This window comes from Aquarana catesbeiana, linkage group LG10 (assembly GCF_042186555.1).
Source record: "Aquarana catesbeiana isolate 2022-GZ linkage group LG10, ASM4218655v1, whole genome shotgun sequence".
In the NCBI taxonomy this organism is placed as follows: Eukaryota; Metazoa; Chordata; class Amphibia; order Anura; family Ranidae; genus Aquarana; species Aquarana catesbeiana.
In genome coordinates this window covers 19,011,182-19,036,863 of record NC_133333.1, presented here as the reverse complement: position 1 = coordinate 19,036,863, position 25,682 = coordinate 19,011,182, and the positions used below count along the sequence as shown (strand labels likewise).

The 25,682-nt window shown below is 44.7% G+C and overlaps 2 protein-coding genes across 5 annotated transcripts in view; one reads left to right on the top strand and one right to left on the bottom strand.

The window, feature by feature from the left end:
* The window catches only part of LOC141110421 (uncharacterized), a 366,841-nt gene that overhangs the window by 140,263 nt on the left and 200,896 nt on the right, over window positions 1-25,682 (bottom strand). The gene's annotated exons all lie outside the window — the stretch shown is intronic.
* LOC141110419 (uncharacterized) overlaps window positions 1-25,682 on the top strand; it is a 95,267-nt gene that overhangs the window by 42,923 nt on the left and 26,662 nt on the right. For all 4 annotated transcript variants that reach the window (XM_073601759.1, XM_073601762.1, XM_073601761.1 and 1 more), the window contains 3 exons: window positions 5,372-5,494; window positions 9,332-9,439; window positions 13,968-14,114. In XM_073601759.1, the coding sequence (XP_073457860.1) occupies window positions 5,372-5,494; window positions 9,332-9,439; window positions 13,968-14,114 (378 nt within the window). The remainder of the gene's footprint in view (window positions 1-5,371; window positions 5,495-9,331; window positions 9,440-13,967; window positions 14,115-25,682) is intronic.

The following is a 25,682-nucleotide window of genomic DNA, read 5'->3' as shown; positions in this document are numbered from 1 at the left end:
CTTAAACATCTCTTCTCCAGGGAAAATACATGTATTATGTGTAGCCATTCCTCATAACTAAGATCCTCCTTCCCCTTTTTAGCTTTGTTGCCCTTCTTTGCATTCTCTCCCGTTCCAACACATCCTTCCTAAGGACTGGTGACCAGAACTGGATGACATACTCAAGATGTGGCCGGACCAGAGTTTTATAGAGTGGTAGAAATATAGTTTTATTTCTTGCGTATATCCCTTTTTAATGTATTTGCTAGTAGTCTGTTGGCTTTGCTTGCTGCAGCTTGGCATTAAATGCTATTGATGAATTTGTTACCTGTTAGGACCCCCTTTTCCATCCGCGATCCCCCCCCCCCAGCTTGGACCAATGTAACTATGCATATACCATCCCTGTGGAAGCTGGAAATCACTGTAGTACCACTCCCTCCATTAGCTCCAGTGCCGAGCTGTTGCCCTGCATAGTCTTCTCTGATTTGATGGAGTGCAGAGATGGGATGGTGATGGTATGAGCTCCACCTCGTTCATTCTGAAAACAGTTTGCATTCATTGAGAAAAGCAAACACATGGCAGGGGCACTAGGGTCACACATTGAATGATGGTTTATGAGTATATCCACAACAGGCAGCTCACTACTCATATAAATGTGCATGAGGAATCCACAAAACAAAGTCATTCAGGAGCAGGACATGTTACCACCAAGGTCACAAGAACATCAGGCATAGTGGTAAAAAACACAGTTTATTTATCCAAATGGTACAGTCAATATATTGCACATAAAAGGTTAAAAAGTATTGCCAGCTTGCCAAATCGAAACAAAGCGATCACATACCCTCATACAGAGGTGTATTCAGACCCAGACTTGTGGTATGGGGAACTAATCCTGAATGTCACCTCTGTGACTGCTGATGGGCAGAGGCAATTCCGGTGTCTGCTAGGGCTCAGACTACAGATAACCAGGGACCCGGGGTGACCCCGAATATGAGGTCACAGGTTGGCGGAAACACTCCAAGAAAAAACAGGTAGATATAATGATAAGAAAAGCCATAAGGCTTTGTAATGCAGCGCAGCAAAAATTATCCCCATTCAACTGAAATGAACGCAATGCACGCAGTTGTGGTGTGATAGTGTACTCATTAGTACAGCAAGCTCCTCCTAAGCTCTCTAGTTTTTTTTCATTCAGCCCGCTGGGTTGAACTAAAAAAAATAATCTTACCATGTGAACCAGGCTTTAGATCTCATTCATATGTTCTAAATGGCCATGGAATGGCAAATACACCATGAATACCTACAGCCAGATGTTCCAAGTTTTGTCAGCTGCTCAGCCTGAGTGATGGGCTGAAAAGAGCCACTGCTGTTAACATGTATCTGCACATCCAGTGGTCCCCGTGTTTAAGCTCCGGGGGGACAAAGCAAAACACATTGGGGTGTGGCCTGGCGGTAACCCGGGCTAAAGTAGTCTCTCCCATCACTACTACGTTACCATAGGACTCTGTGAATGTGCGGCACCAGGGATTTTTTATTTCTCTCTTCCCTTCATTGGCTACAGGAGCTGGAATGAGCTTCTTCCCTCACCGGCACTCCTGCAGCACATTCGGTATCCTCTACATTAATCCCCACATCGATTAAGCCTGAGCGACACACTAGCAAACCATGGGTCACAGTGGTTACCGGCTGTTAGGGCCAAATTTCTGACCCTGAATGCAGAGAGATTTTATCCAAAGGGCAAAAACATATCCCTACCTGCAGGTAACCACTGGATGTGAAGATACAGGTGGATACATGTTTACAGCAGCAGACAGCCTTGGCTCTTTTCAGCCCATCACTCAGGTGTACAGGCTGAGCAGATATTGGAACATCTGAGATCCCGGGTGCAGGTATTTGGAGTATACTTGCTGCACCATGATCATGTAGGATGTATGAATAAGACCCAAGACTGGACTTTAGCTAACCTTACTGTGCAAGTTGAGCAGGTGCAAGGGGCAACATATTGTGGAGGGCAGTAAATTCAGTGATTTATTTAAACCTTAAAAAACTTTGTCCTAAGAAATTTTATGAAATGTTTTCAGAGAATATAAAAAATATATATACTGTCCACTGCCTACCACAGGATGGTGCCCTTTGCACCTGGTCAAAATGGTTGGCTTTTATTCAGATTTAAACTGTAGTAAACCCAGCTTTTGAACTTGTACCTACAAGTAAGCCTATAATAACACTTATCTGTAGGTACAGTGAATATCTCCTAAACTTGTGGTGTTTAGGAGATATTCACATGGAAAGCAGCAAGTGATGTCACCGGTGCATGGGCTCTGAAGGGACGGCATACTGCTTGGTTGTACTTCTCCTGGAGATGAGCGCAGTTCATTCTGCACTTTTGTGACCCATTTTTAACCGACAGCCAGCTATAGCCCGCTGTCAGCTGACATCGCTCAACAGGTCCAGGCTGTGGAAAGATCCTCACTTTAAAGTCAGAATTCACACCCTTCCAACGGTTTTCTCTTGGAGTGTTTCTAGCAGCCTGTGACGTTACATCCGGGTCACCTCCTTCGTCACCTCTGGTCCCTGGTTATCTGCAGTCTGAGCCCTGACAGACACCAGAATTCCCTCTGTTTGTCAACAGTCAAAAAGGTGACCTCCAGGATTAGTTACCATCAGTGGCGGCTGGTGCTCAAAATTTTTTTTGGGGGGGCGCAAACAAACTGAAAAATTCTGAAAAAAAACATCAATTGCAGCCTCACTGTGCCCATCAAAAAGTGCCACTGTGCCCCATCAAATGCCGCCACTGTGCCCATCAAAGGTTGCCACTGTGACTCCCCCGCCCACTCGCTGTCTGCCCAGGACTTACCCTGTCTTGGTGGCGGGTCAGGCAGCGGGTGACGGCGGCGAGGTGTGGGACCTTGCAGCAGGTCAGGCACGGTGAGCTGTGTCCTCCATGCGTCTCCTCCCCTCCTCCTGATAGACATCCAATCGCAGCACCTGACCTTTCAGCCAATCAGGTGACAGGTAACAGACGCTTTTCTAACACGCCTCCGAGTTCACTTTTTTAAGCATATTAGAGTCTATGGCAAAACCCTTACACAGAGCAGGTAAGTATAACATGTTTGTTATTTAAAAAAAAAATAACAAAAAAACAAACCTTTTACAACCCCTTGAACTACTTGCCGCCCGCCATATAGCAATATGACGGCGGCAAACTGGTTCTCTTATCCTGACCGGACGTCATATGACATGGTCGGGATAACAAGCCGCCATGCGCCCGCGGGGGCATGCAGCGCGGTGATCGGAGGTGCTGTGTGTCACTTTGACACACCACATCTCCGATCGTGGTAAGGAGCCTTTGATGGAGGCTTCTTACCACGTGATCAGTTGTGACCAATCACAGCTGATCATCGTGTGAACCAGGAAGTGCCGGTAAACGGCTTTCCCCAGTTCCTCGGCTCTCCCTGTCAGAGGGAAGGGTCTAATCAGCACATTGTTTATTAGTGCAGCCCTCATCAGAGGTTCCCATCACCTGCCAATCTCTGCCTATCAGCTGCCAGCCTGTGCCCAATAAAGAATGCCTGTCAATGCCCATCAAAGTTCCAATCAGTGCCCATCAAAATGCCCATAAATGTGCCAATCAGTGCCCCTTCAGTAATGCCTGTCAGTAGCTCCTCATCAGTGCCGCCTATCAGTGCCATCTATTAGTGCCCATCAGTTCCGCCTATCAGTGCCCATTTCAAAACGTTTTTAGTTTGTTTAGCAAAAAATAAAAACCCCAGTGTAGATCAAATTCCACCAAAAGAAAGTTCTATTTGTGTGAAGAAAATGATAAAAATTTCACGTGGTTACAGTGTTGCATGACCGTGCAATTGTCATTCAAAGTGTGACATCGCTGAAAGCTGAAAATTGTCCTGGGCAGGAAGGGGGCAAAGTGCCCGGTATTGAAGTGGTTAATGTGCAATATATTGACTATACCATTTGGATAAATAAACATTGTTTTTTACGGCTATGCCTGGTGTTCCTCTGACCCTGGAGATAACATGTGGCGGTCCTGACTGACTTTTGATCCCTTGAGAAAATGCAAAGTGTTCTCTGATTGGTGCCCATGCCGAGCGAGTCGCCTCCTGCTTTCAGAATGCAGCAGAGCAGCCAATCAGCCCGGGACCTGGAAGTTAGTGGAGATCACTGGAGTAGAGCGGTCTACTACAGTGATTTCAGCTTCTAGCAGGATCCTACAGGTATAGTATATATATAGCTGCATTGCTCCAAGCTGGACTAATGTAATTAATAAATATGTGCAATTTGTTTCCTTCCGAATTAGTTTTTTTAAACGAATTTCAACAAATTAGTTAATTTTGAAACATTGGAAATATACTGTACCCGAATTAACGAAAACCCATTTAACAAACTTTTCGTAAATTCGAATATTCAAAAATTTGTAAATTCGTATAAAATTCGGGAATTCTAAAAAAAAAAATCGGAAATTGGTAAATTCCAAAAAAATCTGAAATTCAAAAAAAAAACGGAAATTCCTAAATTCTAAAAAATTTGTAAGTTGCGAAATTCGATAAAAAATGGAAATTTAAAAAAAAAAATCGGAAATTCAGAAATTCGAAAAAAATCAGAAATTTGAAAAAAACGGAAATTCGGAAAAATCGGAAATGCGAAAATTCGCAAAAAAAAAAAAAAACGGAAATTCAGAAGTTCGAAACCCCGAAAATTCGAAAAAATTCTGGAATAATTACAGTTACTACCTATTAAATGATAGGTATTGGAATTTCCTTTCAAATTTGGCTGTTAGTGAACATAACGAATACAAATTATCCGAAATGACGAATGCCTAAACGAATGGAACGTAACGAATTAATAATAATAAATTACAATAATAATAATAAAGATGTTTTATTATTATCAATTTGTTCAGTTCCATTTGTTCCGATGCGGCATTTGTTATTTCGGATAATTCGTAACTTCGGATAAATTTGTCTTTGTTACGTTCACTAACAGCCAAATTTGAAAGGAAATTCCAATACCTATAATTGAATAGTTAGTAATAGTTAAGTTATTATTAGTTAGTTATTATTTTAGATTTTCGAATTTTCGGGTTTTTGAATTTCTGAAATCTACGATTTTTATGGAATTTCCGAATTTCAGATTTTTTTTTTTTTTTTCGAATTCCCGTTTTTTTTCGAATTTAAGAATTACGATCATAACTAATGACCCAAAAAACAAAAAAACAAAAAACAAAAAGACGAATGAAATGAAAACAAACATTTTTCGGCAGTGCACATGTCCAGTAATTATACAAATATATCCATACCTGGAATTCTTCATTAACGGTGATTTTATGTGTTACCTGAAAAGTGTTTCTAAATTTCTGAGATTTGTTTGTTTTCTTCAGGAACTGTGATGGGCTGCGCAACTTCAACCCTCTGTGATCTGGCAGATTATTCCTATATTTCTGCAACTGACAAAGTAGAAATACAATATTATTGTTTCCCTGCAACCAGCAGCACTGCAACAGGTAAGAAAAAGACTATTCCATTGTGCCTATGAAGGTTCCGATGTGCGGAGGTCATGGTATATCTAGTAGTAGTTGGTTGCATTCAACTGGACTTGAGTAACGTTATAGACGTTTTGCAAATCATTCAGGCAGCCCCTTCAGGACATACCCCAGCCTCAGTCACCTTCATAGGCGTGCGCAGAGGGTGTGCCAGGTGTGCCTGGGCACACGCTAATCATTAAGTGCAGTCAGTGGTGGTCTGTCCATAAGGGGTGCAGGGGCACCGCCCCCCCAATCCATGTGCCCGGCCCCTAATCTACATAGACGCATGGATTCCAATACGTTGGGTTTTTTTTCTTCGAAGCACGTGATTAGAGCCAGAGGCTCTAATTGGCTTCAAAAAGGGTAAGCTCAGGGGCGCAGTGCACTGCGCCCTGAGCCCACCCAGTTGTGTGACAATAGCGATTGAACACACTGATCCTCCTCTTAGGCAATCAGGAAGCAGATCTTGTGACCCCTCACCTAATTGGCTGAAAGGACAGGTGACCCTATTGGATGCCTAGGAGGAGGAGGGAGGAGCCACACAGCAGAAGCGGCCTTGATGAAAAAGAGGAGGAGAGGACACAGGAGCCACTGCCCACCATCTGTAGGAGCCAACAACCAGCTCATAGATGCCCATACCTCCCAACATTTTGAGATGGGAATGAGGGACATCTATTAACAAATGTATGTAAGCATAAGACACGCCCCCTGCCACACCCCCTTAAAAAATTAAAATGAACCAAAAAAAAAGAAGGTTAATTAAATCCACAAGGACTACTATTCCTTTATATTGGCTTTTAAAATGTACAAATGCAGCAATTTAGAATTTGGATGAAAGGTTTAGCACTGGGAAACACTTTTTGACAGATAAAAAGTGGATTTTATATACATCTATATGGATCAGAACAAAATGAGGGACAAATGAGGTGGAATGAGGGACAGAGGGACATTGCTCCAAATCAGGGACAGTTGGGAGCTATATAGGAGCCGCAATCCGCCCATAGGAGCCCGCAATCTATCAGCTGCCTGCCGCCGGTAGGAGCCCGCAAGCTAGATGGGGTAAGTGCCAGGGATGGTTGTTTGCACTGCACTCCGAGCCCACCCACTTGTGTGACAATAGCAAATTAATATTCACTATTGTCTTCCTGATTCTCCTCCCGGACTAATCAGGAAGCGGGTCCTGAGACCTGATTGGCCGAGAGGAGAAGCACGGGCCTCCATTCTCTTTCCTCCCACGTCATCCAGGCACGCCTGACACTTTGGCTCGGCTCCCCTGGTCTCTGGTCCCGATTCCCTCCTCCCACAGGGGTAAGTGCAGGGCTGGTGGGGCAGACGGACAAGCGAGCGAGTGATGGGGGGGACCGACTGACCAGGAGGGGGGGTGGCTATTGGTTTGTTTACCTAAGAATCCCCCCAAAATACATACATGACACGTAGGCCGGGTTCACAGTTGTGCGGCTGCGGTTTCCAGCCTGGGGTCCGGTGCGTTTCTGTTCACCGGTTCAGGTGCAATTCAGATCCAAGTTTTTGCCTGAATTTGCCCCTGAACTGGACCCAAAACACACACAGGACCCTTTTGGAATTCACATTGCGGCCGCCCCGGACATGTGTGAACCGGCTCCATTGAGAGTCATGCGAATTGGACGTGATAAGAAAAAAATCAAATTCACACATACACTATATTACCAAAAGTATTGGGACACACTTCTAGAAGAATGGTCAAACATTCCCATAGACACACTCCTAAACCTTGTGGACGGCCTTCCCAGAAGAGTTGAAGCTGTTAAAACTGCAAAGGGTGGGCCAACTCAATATTGAACCCTACGGACTAAGACTGGTAGGGCCATTAAAGTTCATGTGCGTGTAAAGGCAGGCGTCCCAATACTTCTGGTATATAGTGTAGGTGAACCCGGCCCAAAGGTCTCATATGTATCTTGGAGGATCCCAGAGATCCACATGTTGTTAATAAAAAATGGAGAGAAAAAAAGCCGGCAGGGAAATGTCAACTACCACAATCTAAATGACTTTTTCTTCTAAATACCTTGGTACCCCAAACATATTATTAAATCATTAAAGTGTTACTAAACCCACAACAATACAATTTGTCTGTATATGCAGATTCACATGCTTGTTATACTCATTGTGGAACCTAAGGGGTTAATCCTCTGCATTGTGTAAAAAGGCTGTGCGATCCTGTCTTCTCTGATCCTCACCTTCTTCCACTGTCCCCAATCCATCTGCTGATAGAACAGAGTAGTGGTGGCTGGTGGTATATTTTTTGGGGTCCCGTACTTACCCCATCTAGGTTGCGGGCTTCCTCCGGGCAGCGGGCCTCTGCATCTCCTCCTTCCTTGACTTCACGCCGGCCCGGCTTCCTCTGCATCTCCTCCCTCCCCCTCCTCCTCCTCCTCGGCGGCCAATAGGATTCGCTTCTCCTCTCATCCAGTCTCAGGACCTGAGCCTGGATTGGCCGGGAGGAGAATCAGAAAGACAATAGCGAATATCAGCCAATTAGAGCCTCCAGCTCTAATCATGTGCTTCTAAAAAAAACAAAAAAAAATAAAAAACAAACCCCATTGGAATCCATGCGTCCGGAGCCCTGCATGTAAATTAGGGGGCGGGCGCATGGATTTGGGGGGTGGCGCTAGAGTTTCCACCTTAGTGGCAATCCTAGTCAAACACTTTAGCGGCACACAGCAATTTTTTTATTTTTTTATAAACTATACATATATTTTGCTATTAAATAACATTTCGAATTGTATGAAGTTAATAAGAAGAGTTCCCCTTTACATCAGAGGCCACAGAGTACCCTTTTTACATCTGAATTGGCAAAGTTCCCCCTTTTACTGTAAGGAGAGACTCTGCAGACTCTGATGTAAGGGAGAACTCTGGGGACTCTGACATAGGGGGGGCTCTGAGAACCCTGATTTAAGGGGAGACACTGAGAACTCTGATATACGGAGAGGACTCTGATGTAAGGGGGGACACTGTGGCCTCTGGTGTAAAGGGGAACTCTGATGTAAGGGGTGCTCTGAGAACACTGAATTACCTTAGTGTACTCACTCAGAGGCAGGAGAGAGAAGGGGGAGACTTCAGTCACAGACAGGAATGGATGGTGAGCTCACTCACCCCTTGGCAGTCAGCACCTCTCATCTAGATGTATCTGGAAGCCATAGTCTGGTCTGAATAATGTGCCGGGTTTTGGGCAGTCTGATATCACAGTCTGGTGAATCCTGGACAGGTGGCAACCCCGCCGCTGGAACAGAGCCTTGGGGGACATGCCCAGTTTGGTGTGAATTGCTAGAGTTTTTCTTTTCCTTGGGAGAGTACATGTGATCAGCACAGGGCCAATCAGAACTGTCCAGACAGAGGGTCAGGGGTCCTGCAGCCTCATAGAACAGTCAGAGGAGAATGACAACTCCTCCTACAAGCTTTAACCAGACACTGATAGAAGTGACAAGACTGCTATATACTGCTGATGAGAAAAAGTATTTAGCAGTTTATATTTTCTAAAATAATTGCATTTCCATGTTCTGTGTATTGCGGGAGACCAGATATAGTGAATGCAGAGTCCTGGGTTTAGTAACACTTTAATTGTTTTTTTGTTTTTTTGTTTTAAATGAAAGCAGTGTAAGCACTTGAATTGTACTGGTTATCAGCCTTATACTGGGGGAGGGAGAATAAATAAGGAGCCAATCAAATGGACTGCAGTGCAAAGGACATGCTGAAAGGAGGAGAGAGCAGAGTGACAGAAAGCTGAGCTTATCAGTTTTCAGTTTCGAAGTTCATCTTTAATGTGATTGTTTTATATTTTAGGCACTTCATGTGTTGTCTGCAGATCCGAGGATTCCCTAACATGTAACTCCTCATTAAGTGTAATCCCTGCAAATTCCAAATGTGCGTCCGCTTACCTGATATCCACAAGTAAGAGACATTTTTATATTCTTTTGGTTCGCTCTCATCTGTAAACTTTCTTCCTTCTGTACAAACATCTAAAAATCAGGAGGGGCTAAATATAAATCTCAGAATATTATTTTGTCAGCTGCATAATAATAGCTCTAATGTTTGTTTTCTACTAAAAAAAAAAAGTCTTTCTTGGTTTTTATTGTATATTTTATACATTTATCACACAATAACAAATAACTTATCACAACCTAAAAAATAAAAAGTAGTAAACACTTTATTGGGGGTTATTATCTAAAGCTCAGTTCACACTTTTCCGGTGTCCGGTGCCTTAAAGTGTCACTGAACCCACAACAGTGAAATCAGTCTCTATATGCAGTAAATCATGCTTGTTATACTCACTATGGAACCTAAGGGGCTAATCCTCTGCAGTGTGCAAAAAGGTTGTTTGATCCTGTCTTCTCTGATCCTCCCCTTCTTCCACACTCCCCAATCCATCTCCTGATAGTACAGAGTTTTTTTTTTTTTCTTGGGAGGGTACATGTTATCGGCACAGGGCCAATCAGCACTGTCCAGACAGAGGGTCAGGGGTCCTGCAGCCTCATAGGACAGTCAGAGTAAATTGAAAACTCCTCCTACAAGCTTTAACCAGACACTGATAGAAGTCACAAGACTGCTATACACTGCTGATGAGAAAAGGTATTTAGCAGTTTATATTTACTAAAATAATTGCATGTCCATGTTCTGTGTACTATAGGAGCAGTGACGGCCTGTAATGCAGGGCACAGGGGTGCCGCCCCCCTATCCATGTGTCCGGCCCCCTTATCTACATGCCGGACGCATGTATTCCAGTAGGGTCTTTTTTTTTTTTTTAGCACGTGATTAGAGCCTGTGGCTCTAATAGGCTTGAAAAAAGTGTGGGCTTGGGGCGCAGTGCTCTGTGCCCCGAGCAGACCCATTTGTGTAACAATAGTGAATGAATATTCACTATTGTCTTCCTGATTCCCCTCCTGGCCAATCAGAAAGTGGGTCCTGAGACCTGTCACCCGGCTGAATGGAGAGGCGATCTGATTGGCCGCCTAAGAGGAGGAGGGAGGAGACACACGGCGTGATGCACTGGAAGAGTAAACGCAGGGGAAGCCATTGCCCCGACGCCCAGAGGAGCTAGAGGACCTAGATGGGGTATGTGCAAGGCCGGCCAGGGTGGTGGCGGGAGACGCGGGTGACCACCAGCCACCACTGTGTGGGAGACCAGGTATAATAAATGCAGGGTCCTGGGTTTAGTTACACTTTAATGTGCATTGCGGGAACTGCCAACACACCAGCAGGGGCAGGCACACATTGGCTTCTCAGTAAAAAATGGCTGTGCAGTGGCGGTGGGAGTCCAGGATGTAGATGTTGGCCCTGGATGATGCCTGAATAAAGATGGTGCCATCCTTATTTAGAGAAAAGTTGATGAAAGCATTGTTGGGGGGGGTAGACTGTGATCTCTGTATCTGGAAATGTTACACTTACACATTATTAGGCATGCATGCACTTAACATAAAACATACAGTACAGTGCTTTGCAAAAGTATTCACCCCCTTGGCATTTTTCGTGTTTTGTTGCCTCACAATCTGGAATTAACATGGATTGTTTGAGGATTTGCATCATTTAACCACTTCAATACCAGGCACTTAGACACCTTCCTGCCCAGACCAATTTTCAGCTTTCAGCGCTGTCGCAATTTGAATGACGATTGCGCGGTCATGCTACACTGTACCCAAACAAATTTTTTATCATTTTGTTCCCACAAATAGAGCTTTCTTTTGGTGGTATTTGATCACCTCTGCAGTTTTTTTTTTTTTTGCGCAACAAATAAAAAAAGACCGAAAATTTTGAAAAAAAACAAGTTTTTCTTTGTTTCTGTTAAAACTTTTTTGTAAATAAGTACGTTTTCTTCTTCAATGACGGGCACTGATATGGCTGTACTGACGGGCACTGTCAGGCACTGATACGGCAGCACTGATGGGCACCGATGAGGTGGCACCAATGAGGTGGCACTGATGAGGTGGCACTGACGGGCACTGATAGGCGGCACTGATGGGCACTGATAGGTGGCACTGATGGGCACTGATAGGTGGCACTGGTATGCGGCACTGATGGGCACTCATAGGTGGCACAGATGGGCACTTATAGGCGGCACTGATGGGCACTCATAGGTGGAATTGATGGGCACTCATAGGTGGCATTGATGAATACTTATGGGTGGCACTGATAGTTGGCACAGATGGGCATGGATGGGCACTGATAGATGGGCACTGATGGGCACGGATGGGCACTGACAGGTGGCATGAATGGACACTGATGGGTGGCACTGATGGCACTGCTTGTTTGCAGTGATGCCCCTAAGGGTGGCATTGCTGGGCATCACTGCAACATAATGGTGCCAATCAGTGTCCATTTGTGGGCACTGATTGGCACAGATTTGGCACACTGGGCACCATGTGGATGGCCAGGTATGTACCCCATGGCCATCCACATGTTGCCCCTTCCCTGGTGGTCCTAGTGGCGATCCCTGGTGGTCCAGTGTGGTGATCTGCGGGGGGGCTGCGCTGATAAACAATCAGCGCAGACCCCCCCTGCCAGGAGAGCCGTCGATCGGCTCTCCTCTACTCGCGTCTGTCAGACGATCAACGGCTCTTCCTATTGACAGCGTGATCAGCCGTGATTAGATACGGCTGATCACGTGGTAAAGAGCCTCCGCCAGAGGCTCTTTACCAAGATCGGTGGAGCGGTGTGTCAGACTGACACACCGCTCCACCGATCGCCGCGATGCGTCATATGACGTCCAGTCAGGATAACAGAACCACTTCCCGGACGTCAATCCGCTATAGGGTGGGCGGGAAGTGGTTAATTTACAGAACATGCCCACAACTTTGAAGATGCTTTTTTTTTTGTTTCAAACAACAAATAGGAAAAAAAAAACAGAAAAAGTCAATGTGCATAACTATTCACCCTCCTAAAGTCAATACTTTGTAGAGCCACCTTTTGCAACTATCACAGCTCCAAGTCGCTTTGGATAAGTCTCTATGATCTTGCCACATCTTACCACTGGAATTTTTGCCCATTCCTCCTTGCAAAACTGCTCCAGCTCCTTCAGGTTGGATGGTTTGCACTTGTGAACAGCAATCTTTAAATCTGACCTCAGATTTTCTATTGGATTGAGGTCTGGGCTTTCACTAGGCCATTCCAACACATTTACATGTTTCCCCTTAAACCACTCAAGTGTTGCTTTAGCAGTGTGTTTGGGGTCATTGTCCCGCTGGAAGGTGAACCTCCGTCCTAGGCCCAAATCACACACAGAGTGGTACAGGTTTTGCTCAAATATATCCCTGTATTTAGCACCATCCATCTTACCCTCAACTCTGACCAGTTTTACCAGATAGATTTGATGGTGCTCCTAGGGATCATCAAAGATTTGGATTTTTTTTATAACCTAACCCTGACTTGTTCTTCTCAACAACATTGTCCCTTACTTGTTTGGAGAGTTCCTTGGTCTTCATGGCAGTGTTTGATTAGTGGTGCCTCTTGCTTAGGTGTTGCAGCCTCTGGAGCCTTTCAAAAAGGTGTGTATATGTAATGACAGATCATGTGACACTTAGATTGCACACAGATGGACATCATTTCACTAATTATGTGACTTCTGAAGGTAATTGGTTGCATCAGAGATTTTTATGGGCTTCATAACAAAGGGGGTGAATACATACGCACATGCCAAATATCAGTTTTTAATTTCTGAAAAATAGTTTTATGTATATATTTTTCTAATTTTACTTCACCAACGTAGACTATTGTGTTCTGATCCATCACATATAAGTCAGATTAAAAAAAATTGAACTAAAGGCTGTAATGTAACCAAATAGGTAAAAAGCCAAGGGGGTGAATACTTTTGCAAGGCACTGTATATCTTATACTAGGTCCACCATAGGGCCCACTTTAAAGTGATTGTAAAGGCTGAAGGTTTTTTTACCTTCATGCATTCATGCAAAAAAAAAAAAAAAAACCTTCTGTGTGCAGCAGCACTTCTACTACTTACATGAATCCCCTCTTGATTCCAGCAATGTGCACGAGAGTCTCGGCTGTCCCGGGACTCCCTCTCCTCATTGGCTGAGACAGCAGTGGCAGCCAGCCATTGGCTGCCACTGCTGTCAATCACAGCCAGTGAGCCAATGAGGAGAGAGCGGGTAGCGGGGCTGAGCCTCGGCTCTACGGGTCTCATGGACACACAGAGCAGGGCTTGAGAGTGAGCACCTAGCAGTACCCCTGTATCAAGCGGCTTGCTACTGCGGCACTGGTCAAGGGGGAGGAGCCAGGAGCTCCAGCGGGGGACTTGAGAAGAAGAGGAGGATCCGGGCTGCTCCGTGCAAAACCACTGCACAGAGCAGGTAAGTATAACATGTTTGTTTTTTAAAGTCAAACCTTTAATACTACTTTAAGCAACTTTGGAAGACCATAAGGCTTGCGTTGTTTCTGTCAATGTTTTAGAGAACCTTAATGTATTTTTCAGATGGAGTGAAGTCATACCAAGTCGTCCGATCTTGGGCTCCTGTAAGCAAATGTAACATCGCTGGTTCCATGACTGTGGCTGGCACCAAGTACTCGATGGGTATAAATTGCTGTGATGGAGATGGCTGTACCCCATCAATATCAGATAGTAAGTAAATCTACCCTTCCTACTCCATTGTCATGGTACAGAACAAGGATTTTTTCATTGGATATTGCCTTATCAATCACTTGAGTTCTGGGTACTGGCTGAATCCACAATGACATCTTGTAGATCCCCATGAAGAAAAAAAAATGTGTGTGTGTATGTGTATGTGTATATGTACATGTGGGCCCCCTAGTTTCAGTGAAGGGAACTCTTAAGGCATTAGCATACCAAGACGTTTTGGACAATTTCATGCTCCCAACGTTGTGGGAACAGTTTGGGGATGGCTCCTTCCTGTTCATACATTACTGCGCACCAGTGCACAAATCCAGGTCCATAAAGACATGGATGAGCTCTGGGGTGGAGGAACTTGACTGGCCTCCAACATCAGTGCCTGACCTCACAAATACACTTCTGGAAGAATGGTCAAATATTCCCATAGAGACACTCCTAAACCTTGTGGACGGCCTTCCCAGAAGAGATGAAGCTGTTATAGCTGCAAAGGGTGGGACAACTGAATATTGAACCCTACAGACTAAGACTGGGATGCCATTAAATTTCATTTGCGTGTAAAGTAAGGAGTCCCAATACTAAATCTGAACTCTCCTATTTTATACACAGCACCCGTGTAATGCAATGACGGCTGGTGTTTTTTTTTTTGGGGGGGGGGCAAACAACCACCCCGGCATTTACCCCATCTAGGTTGCGGGCTCCTACAGGCGGCAGGCAGCAGCCGGGTTACGGGCTCCTATGGGCAGGTTGTGGGCTCCTATGGGCAGCAGGCCCCTACGGCAAGGTTTGCGGGCTCCTACAGGCATCGGGCAGCAGCTCCTGTGTCCTCTCCTCCTCTTTTGCATCACGGCGGCGGCTCTTCCCTCCTCCTCCCAGGCCTCCAATGGGATCACATGTCCTTTCAGCCAATTGGGTGACGGGTCTCAAGACTTGCTTCCTGATTGGCCGGGAGGAGGATCAGTGTGGCGATAGTGAATATTCATTTGCTATTGTCACACAACTGGGTGGGGGGGTGCAGTGCTCTGCGCCCGAGCCCACCCTTTTTTGAAGCCTCTGGCTCTAATCACGTGCTTAAAAAAAACACACCCCCGCCATTGGAATCCATGCGTCCGGTGCCCTGTATGTAGATCAGGGGGCAGGGCGGGGGCGGTGCATGAGCACCCCCAATGGACAGGCCATCGCTGATGTAATGTGAATTGTGCTGTCTGCAGAGCAACTAGTTCCTTCTTTGATCTGTCACAGATCTATTAGTGCTGCTGCTATCGAATAATAATGTGTCCATCACTGTGCACTGTGTTTCACGCTGACGGTCCTATGTTGACTTAGTGAGAAAGGGGCCATGTAGAGACGTAGGGGCTTGCGGAAAACACTGCACGCACTGAAAGACCTGCTATTATTATTATTATTATTATATAGGAATCATGATTGCTATAGCGCCAACATTCAGCACATTACAAAAAAAATAGGTAGATAGTACCGTTACTGAAAGGAAACTACAACTACCATACAACAAGTTAATAGTACCTTTTATATCTTAAAGATGTACTCCCTATTAGGGATGAGCTTGATGTTCGGGTTGAACATCGGGTGTTTGCCCGTTCGCCGAAGAACGAACATTATGGGGCGTTCGTGGGAAATTTGAGCACCCGCGGAACGCCCCATAATGCACTGCAAGATCGCAGTGCATTGCTGTACGATGATTGGCCAAAGCATGCACCTGACCTGCATGCTTTGGCTAACCCCAGCACCCTCTGCTAAGAGAGCCATAATTGGCCAAAAGCAGGGTGCCTTTGGCCGATCATTGCTCAGGGGGACTAAGTCCACGCCCCACACTATATAAGGCTGCCTACACGGCGGCCCTGTGTATTGTTTTGCCGTGGACGGAGAGATAGTGTGATTTAGATTAAGCAGGCAGTTTATTCAGTTAGTGGCAGTGTATTTGATATATACAGTATATACAGTCAGTCTAATATATATATATATATATATATATATATATATATATATATATATATATATATATATATATATATATATATGAAGATAGACGGAGAAATTCTGGGCAGCCGCACACCGACAGAATTTTTTTATGCCTTTATTTGTGAATTTTGTGAACCAGGATCACAAAGTATACATGACACCAAAGCAGAGTGGTACAGAAAGACAGCTGACGCGTTTTACACTTATACCAAGTACTTACTCATAGCTGACAAATATGAGAATGCAAACCACATATATATGCTATGTAATAAAACATGTGACCATATAATTATATAGGAACTCAGAACAGCTGGGAACCGGCCACCTGAGATCTCCACACATGTTGCTGAGTAATAAGTTGTGAATTGAGGGAATTCTCATAATGATATGGTGTATAAGCAACAGAATATCGTAAAATGAAAAGTGAAAAGAAAAAAGAAAGTAAATGAAATGAAATAAATAAATAAAGACGACCTAGTCAAGACTATACATAAATTAAATTGAATAAAATAAATACAAAGACACAGAACATAAATAAGTCAATGAAAAAAGAAAAAGAAAGAAAAAAAAAAATATATATATATGACAAGACTAGGTAGACTAAAATTTTACTGCAAAGGAGCATCATCACTGTATATGTAGTTGATATGGTGATACTTGTGATAGTGAATGGGGAGTGAAATAAAAACTGTGGGGAAGGGAAATAAAAAGATTACTACAAAATTGGGAAAATAACTTTAAAAATGCAAACTATGAATAGATGTGTACTATGAATAAATTATCAATAGTGTTACATTGTTCTGTGTGAATGTACGTAGTAGACTCCCTGGCGGTTTTCCTGAGTGTGGCTCGGGGTTAAAATTCAGGACCATTAGTGGTAACCCCGAGCCACACTCGGGATTACATTGCAGAATCCCGGTGTGCCTTTACTTACCTTGTCCCCGGGATCCTGCGATGTCCCCCGCAGTGTCCGTGGGCTCCGTCCTCCTCCGAAGCCTCTCCTTGCCAGGCTCCGTTCCCTGCGAGCATCGCGATGCACGGGGGCGGAGCCTGGCGGCAAATTTAAAAAAAAGTAAAAATCATAACACATACAGTACTGTAATCTTACAGATTACAGTACTGTATGACATTATTTCACATCCCTTTTGTCCCCAGTGCTTTGGCCCATGCCCTGCATGCAGTTTTATGTTATATATACTGTTCTTTCTGCCTGGAAACTGGAGATTGTCCATAGCAACCAAAAAGTGTCCCTTTACGTCAAAAGTGGCTTTAGACCAGCTAGAAAACAGCGATAGTAAATTAGAACACTTGCAGAATTGAGCGATAGTGAATCGTGGGGAAATTTATTTTATTACTATTTATTTTTATTTTTTTTAATTATTTATTATATTATAATTTATGTTTTTGTGTTTCAGACTTTATCATACCCAGGATATTTACTAGACTCTTGTTTGGACAGATTTAAGTGTGTTATTGTTAAGAATTACAGACCTACAATATAAAACGCCAAATTTCCATGCAAAATAATTGTACCGCTTTCAGCACCTAAAATCCGAAATAATCATACCGCCAGGGAGGTTAAATATGGACACAAAGCTAAAGTGACCAAAAAAATGGATCAATAAATCCCATAAATAAAGTGTTCATACTAAGACATTGTCCCGCGTAAATATGTGTACTGCATGAGCATTGGAATAAAAGACAGAGGAAGACAATATCAGGTAATATATATATAGAACCATCAAAAAGAGACAATAGTATCATGATGGTGGTATAATATAGTTACCTAAATAATTAAATCATATGGAATAGTATTAATTGGCACGTTAATATGTATTATGGATACAAGACAAGCAATGCCAAGAAACAAGTGCTAAAATCTCAGTTTCCAGGACATCATAGGCAATTATACCTAAATAGATGATTTTAGTGTATAATGCTAAGTACTCGTCGTTCACAATGTTCTAGTCCATAAGCAAAAAAACGTAAAAATGCCAATGTGTCAGATAATCCTATATTCAATACAGGGCACTCATTACCCAATTACCGGTAGTATACAAATAAACGAAAAAACAAATTAAAGTATACATTTCAACCAATAAGAACATTTTGCACAAAGATGACACATAAAACTGTGCTTATAGAATGGTTACAGATTAGGAGTCCCAAAATACTGTGTACACCACCAGAAAAGTAGTAGCAACTGCACTACAGCTGCACTGTATTGGGTACTGTGTACACCACCAGAAGTGTAGTAGCAACTGCACTACAGCTGCACTGTTTTGTGTAATGGGTGCACCACCAGAAAAGTAGTAGCAACTGCACTACGGCTGCACTGTATTGTGTACTGTGTACACCACCAGAAAAGTAGTAGCAACTGCGCTACGGCTGCACTGTATTGTGTACTGTGTACACCACCAGAAAAGTAGTAGCAACTGCGCTACGGTTGCACTGTATTGTGTACTGTGTACACTACCAGAAAAGTAGTAGCAACTGCGCTACAGTTGCACTGTATTGTGTATTGTGTACACCACCAGAAAAGTAGTAGCAACTGCACTACGGTTGCACTGTATTGTGTAATGTGTACACCACCAGAAAAGTAGTAGCAACTGCACTACGGTTGCACTGTATTGTGTAATGTGTACACCACCAGAAAAGTAGTAGCAACTGCACTACAGCTCCACTGTATTGTGTACTGTGTACACCACTAAAAGTTGTAGAAACAGTACACCACGGAATGCACTGTATATATATATATATATATATATATATATATATATATATATATATATATATATATATATATATATATATATATATATACACTAGACTGTCTGTATATATTGTGTATATATATATATATACATATATAATATAGATATAGATATAGATATAGATATAGATATATATCTATATATATATATGTATATACAATATATACAGACAGTCTGCATCTACAGTGCATTCCGTGGTGTACTGTTTCTACAACTTTTAGTGGTGTACACAGTACACAATACAGTGCAGTCGTAGTGCAGTTGCTACTACTTTTCTGGTGGTGTACACATTACACAATACAGTGCAACCGTAGTGCAGTTGCTACTACTTTTCTGGTGGTGTACACAGCACACAATACAGTGCAACCGTAATGCAGTTGCTACTACTTTTCTGGTGGTGTACACAATACACAATACAGTGCAACTGTAGCGCAGTTGCTACTACTTTTCTGGTAGTGTACACAGTACACAATACAGTGCAACCGTAGCGCAGTTGCTACTACTTTTCTGGTGGTGTACACAGTACACAATACAGTGCAGCCGTAGCGCAGTTGCTACTACTTTTCTGGTGGTGTACACAGTACACAATACAGTGCAGCCGTAGTGCAGTTGCTACTACTTTTCTGGTGGTGCACCCATTACACAAAACAGTGCAGCTGTAGTGCAGTTGCTACTACACTTCTGGTGGTGTACACAGTACCCAATACAGTGCAGCTGTAGTGCAGTTGCTACTACTTTTCTGGTGGTGTACACAGTACACAGTACAGTGCAGTGTGGTGTTGCAAAACAAAATATACATCATGTCTGGAAGGCCACCAAGGAGAGGCAGATGCTCACAGGCCACTAAAAGAGGGCAAGCAGGCTGTGTCTACAGTCAACAGTGCTGGTCGTGGACATGGTGCATCCTCTGCAGGTGGCCATGGGGCACGCTTGTCCTTCTTTTCTGCTGCTGGCCGTGTTATTGAGCCAGAACTTGCAGAAGAGTTGGTGGAGTGGATAACAAAGCCGTCCCCATCCTCCTCATCCTCTGTCACCCAGGCTCAGAGTAGTTTGCCTTCCAATGCAGCTGCCAAAGCGGCCTATTCCACCTGCTCCTTGTCCACAGTTACTCCTTCTGTAGCCCCACCATCATGCATGAAGGAGTCCCCCGAACTATTTGACCACAGTGTCGGGTACATGCTGCTGGAGGATGCGCAGCAATTAGGAGGCTCAGATGTTGGTTCCCAGGTTGAGGAAGGGAGTAATGTGAGCCTAGAGAGAGGGGGTGCCCAAGAAGGACAAGAAACTGGCAGTCATGTTCCCCCACCTGCAGCACACTGCCAAGTTTGCTCCAGTGATGGGGAGGGAGGGGATGATGAGGTCACTGACTCTACTTGGGTGCTTGATAGAAGAGAGGAGGAGGAGGAACAACTCCAACGAGGCAGGATGTCCTCTAGGGGGCAGCTTAAGGGCAGTCACCCTACTGCCACCCTATTACTGTTGGGGGGAAAACCTCTGGGGGAAACTAGGATGGAAAAGGACCTGGGGGTCCTAGTAGATGATAGGCTCAGCAATGGCATGCAATGCCAAGCTGCTGCTAACAAAGCATACAGAATGTTGGAATGCATTGAAAAGGGGAACAACTCCAGAGATAAAACGATAATTCTCCCACTCTACAAAACTCTGGTCCGGCCGCACCTATAGTATGCTGTCCAGTTCTGGGCACCAGTCCTCAGGAAGGATGTACTGGAAATGGAGCGAGTACAAAGAAGGGCAACAAAGCTAATAAAGGGTCTGGAGGATCTTAGTTATGAGGAAAGGTTGCGAGCACTGAACTTATTCTCTCTGGAAAAGAGACGCCTGAGAGGGGATGGAGGATCTTAGTTATGAGTAGGGATGAGCTTTGAGTTCGAGTAGAACTCATGTTCGACTCGAACATCGGCTGTTCGCCAGATCGCCGAACAGCGAACAGTTTGGGGTGTTCGCGGCAAATTCGAATGCCGCGGAACACCCTTTAAAAGTCTATGGGAGAAATCAAAAGTGCTAATTTTAAAGGCTTATATGCATGGTATTGTCATAAAAAGTGTTTGGGGACCTGGGTCCTGCCCCAGGGGACATGGATCAATGCAAAAAAAAGTTTTAAAAACGGATGTTTTTTCGGGAGCAGTGATTTTAATAATGCTTAAAGTCAAACAATAGAAGTGTAATATTCCTTTAAATTTCGTACCTGGGGGGTGTCTATAGTATGCCTGTAAAAGGGCGCCTGTTTCCCGTGTTTAGAACAGTACCACAGCAAAATTTCAAAGGAAAAAAGTCATTTAAAACTACTCGCAGTTATAATGAATTGCCGGTCCGACAATACACATAAAAGTTCATTGATAAAAACGGCATGGGAATTCCCCACAGGGGATCCCCGAACCAAAATTTAAAAAAAAAAATGACGTGGGGGGTCCCCCCAAATTCAATACCAGGCCCTTCAGGTCTGGTATGGATATTAAGGGGAACCCCGCACTAAAATAAAAAAAAAATGATGTAGGGGTCCCCCTCAAAATTCATACCAGACCCTTCAGGTCTGGTATGGATTTTAAGGGGAACCCCGCGCCAAAATTAAAAAAAAAATTGGCGTGGGGTCCCCCCAAAAATCCATACCAGACCCTTATCTGAGCACGCAACCTGGCAGGCGCAGGAAAAGAGGGGGGGACAAGACAGCGCCCCCCCCTTAACCGTACCAGGCCACATGCCCTCAACATTGGGAGGGTGCTTTGGGGTCCCCCCTAAAGCACCTTGTCCCCATGTTGATGAGGACAAGGGCCTCATCCCCACAACCCTTGGCCGGTGGTTGTGGGGGTCTGCGGGCGGGGGGCTTATCGGAATCTGGAAGCCCCCTTTAACAAGGGGACCCCCAGATCCCGGCCCTCTCCCCTGTGTGAAATGGTAAGGGGGTACAAAAGTACCCCTGCCATTTCACAAAAAAACTGTCAAAAATGTTAAAAATGACAAGAGACAGTTTTTGACAATTCCTTTATTTAAATGCTTCTTCTTTCCATCTTCTAACTTCTTTCTTCCTTCATCTTTCGGTTTCTTCCTCCATCTTCTTCTTCTTCTGGTTCTTCTAGTTCTTCTGGTTCTTCCTCCGGTGTTTTCGTTCAGCATCTTCCTCCGCGGCGTCTCCTTCTCTTTATCTTCTTTTCTTCATCTTCTTCTCCGGGCCGCTCCGCATTCATGATGGCATGGAGGGAGGCTCCCACTGTGTGACGCTTCTCCTCTTCTGACGGTTCTTAAATAACGGAGGGCAGGGCCACCCGGTGACCCCGCCCCCCTCTGACGCACGGGGACTTGACGGAGACTTCCCTGTGGCATTCCCTGTGATGTCAGAGGGGGCGGGGTCAACAGCCCTCTGTTATTTAAGAACTGTCAGAAGAGGAGAAGCGTCACACAGCGGGAGCCTCCCATCCAATCGTGGATGCGGAGCGGCCCGAGAAAAGAAGATGAAGAGAAGAAGGCGCCGCTGAGGAAGATGCCGGACGAGAACACCAGAGGAAGAGCCAGAAGATCCAGAAGAACAAGAAGAAGATGGAGGAAGAAACCGAAGGAAGATAGAAGAAAGAAGATAGAAAAAAGAAGAAGCATTTAAATAAAGGAATTGTCAAAAACTGTCTCTTGTCATTTTCAACATTTTTGACAGTTTTTTTGTGAAATGGTAGGGGTACTTTTGTACCCCCTTACCATTTAACACAGGGGGGAGGGCCGGGATATGGGGGTCCCCTTGTTAAAGGGGGCTTCCAGATTCAGATAACCCCCCCACCCACAGACCCCCACAACCACCGGCCAAGGGTTGTGGGGATGAGGCCCTTGCCCTCATCAACATGGGGACAATTTGCTTTAGGGGGGGACCGCAAAGCACCCTCCCAATGTTGAGGGCATGTGGTTGCAGTCATCCACATGCTCAGCGTCTGTATGCCAGCTTGGCCAAATTGCTAGCACTGCAACTGCTGCCTTTTCAGCTGGTAGACTCTGCCCCCTTTTCGTGAATTTGTGGAATGTGCTGTACCAAGGTTCCAAAACGCCATTTCTTTTTGGCTCTCTACCGGCATGTGGAAGGCAATGTTTTGGCCTCGTTGGACAGGGCAGTTAGCAGTAAGGTGCATATTACTGCTGACTCATGGTCTAGCAGGAATGGGCAGGGATGTTACCTTTCCTTCACGGCGCACTGCGTAACTCTGCTGGCAGCTGGGAAGGATGCAGAACAGGGTTCAGTATTGTTGGAGCTTGTTCCGCCACCACTCCTCCAAAATGCTAGTGGTGATTCTGCCACAGCTCTCTCCTCCACCCCCTCCTCTTATTCTTCCTCTTTGGCCTCTTCTGCAACTTTGTCCTCGGAACCAGTGGTGCTCTGTAAGCGTTCAAGGGCCTACGCAAGCATTCAGGCAAAAAGATGCCATGCGGTGCTTGAGTTGGTCTGCTTAGGGGACCGGAGCCCCACTGGGGCAGAGATTCTGTCAGCTCTGCAGGGGCAGGCTAAGAGGTGGGTGACGCCACGCCAGCTTCAGCCAGGAACGGTGGTATGCGACAATGGCACCAACCTTCTCTCCGCCCTCCGACAGGGACACTTGACCCATGTCCCATGTTTGGCACACATCCTGAATTTGGTCGTGCAGCGGTTCTTGAGCAGGTACCCAGGCTTACAGGATCTCCTGAGGCAGGCCAGAAAAGTCTGTGGTCATTTCCGCCGGTCATACAATGCCAGTGCTCGGCTGGCTGACATGGGAATGCAACCTGTCCACCAACCGCCTCATTTGTGACATGCCCACCAGGTGGAACACAATGTTGGCAATGCTGAAGCAGCTGCACATGCAGAAGAGGGCCATCAATGAGTATCTGTGTGAGTATGGCACCAGGACAGGGTCAGGGGAGCTTGGCTTTTTTTCGCCACGCCAGTGGCTAATGATCAAGGATGCATGCACTGTCCTGTCACCATTTGAGGAGGCCATGAGGATGGTGAGCAGTGACGATGCATGCATCAGTGATACTGTCCATCTTGTCTTCCTGTTGGAGCACACGCTTCGTGAAATAATGGACAGGACACTTGAGGCAGAACAGTGGGAGGAAGAGGAGGACTTCCTTACCTCTCAAGGCCCCCTTTATCCAGATAGTATTCCTGCGGGCCCGCCAAACACACAGGAAGAAGAGGAAGAGGAGGATTGGGTCAGCATGGACGTGGAGGATAACACTCAGCAGCAGTGTTTAAGGGATGGTTTTCATTCCCCAGAAACCCAAGGAGTTGTACGTGGCTGGGAGGAGGTTGTTATGGATCATGTGATCCTTAGTGACCCAGAGGACTCAGAATCAAATGCCTCTGCAAACTTACGCTACATGGCCTCCCTGATTCTGCAAAAGCCTGCAAAAGGACCCTAGGATTCATGGTATCAAGGAGAGGGATCAGAACTGGCTGGCAACTCTTCTTGTTCCACGTTACAAGGGTAAGGTTGCAGAACTCATCCTGCCTTCGCAGAGGGAGCAGAGGATAAAACATCTTCAGGAGGCCATGAAGAAAGGTTTGTGCAATGCATTTCCAGACCCTGGGAGGTTACCATTTCCTGGTGCTGGACAACGTGTTGCTGAGGCTTTGTTCACTCAGAGGAAGAGCGGTGGAGAAGGTGGCCAGCTGACCGATGCTTTTAGACAATTTTTCAGTCCTCAGCACCAAGGTCTGATCGGTTCAAGCAACCATCGCCAGCATCTGCATTACATGGTGCAGGAATATCTAGGGGCAAGAGCAGACTTGGAGACCTTTCCAACAGACCATCCACTGGGTTACTGGGTCTTGAGGATGGACCACTGGCCAGAACTTGCTCAATATGCAATTGAACTACTGGCCTGTCCTGCATCCAGCGTTCTTTCTGAACGCACATTCAGTGCTGCTGGAGGGTTTGTAACGGATCATAGAGTGCGCCTGTCCACAGACTCCGTTGTGTCGTGAATTTTCAGTCAGAATAAGTTGTGCCTTTTTAAGGACAGGTTTCCCGCACAATAATTATCCTTGAGTAATTTTTAACGAAGATATTTTTAAGATACAAAATCAATCAATATGACAGTCTATGCTTGTGAAACTTATTCACGGAGACGTGTGGTCATACGAAAAAGTTATTTATTGGTAAACAAACACAAATAATCACATGAAATTAAGATACTGATTGCGTTACATGAACGTCTTGAACATCAATAAAAACACTTGCAAAAATGGGCATACCGTCCCTTTGACATAATACCACTATGATAACTTCTCGGTAGAATCAATAACCTTGTGAACTTGACAATTGAACAGAACATCTGTATTTCACACGTACAACCGTTACTATACTGCAGGTAAGTAAGTGGTTAAAATTGTGAAATAAATTAGACGTTTGCTTTGTCAATAAATGTGGCAACTATGCAAAAAGAAAAATATATGAAAAAATCTGAATCTTTAGAGAAAAATCTACAAGGCGGTTATTGATTCGGGAGAATGATTATCAACTGTATAATATTCAATACATCAATATCTGTGAGAACATATCAATATTTGAGAGAACATATAAGATAAAATCAACATGATATAATTACCCATTCCAGGATGGCTGCAGTTCCTATGGGCTAGTTACCAGAGTTAAAATGGCTGCTGTAGTTTCAAAATGGATACTCCTAAAGAGGATGTACTTCTTGTGACCTCCGAGTTCTAAGTATTAGGTGTTGAGGAATCTTCATGAATGTAAAGATATATATTCATGCATGGTGCATGAGTGTCAGTCTGGGAGTGTATGTCTCCCAGTGTCCCCCCTTTAGGGTGGAT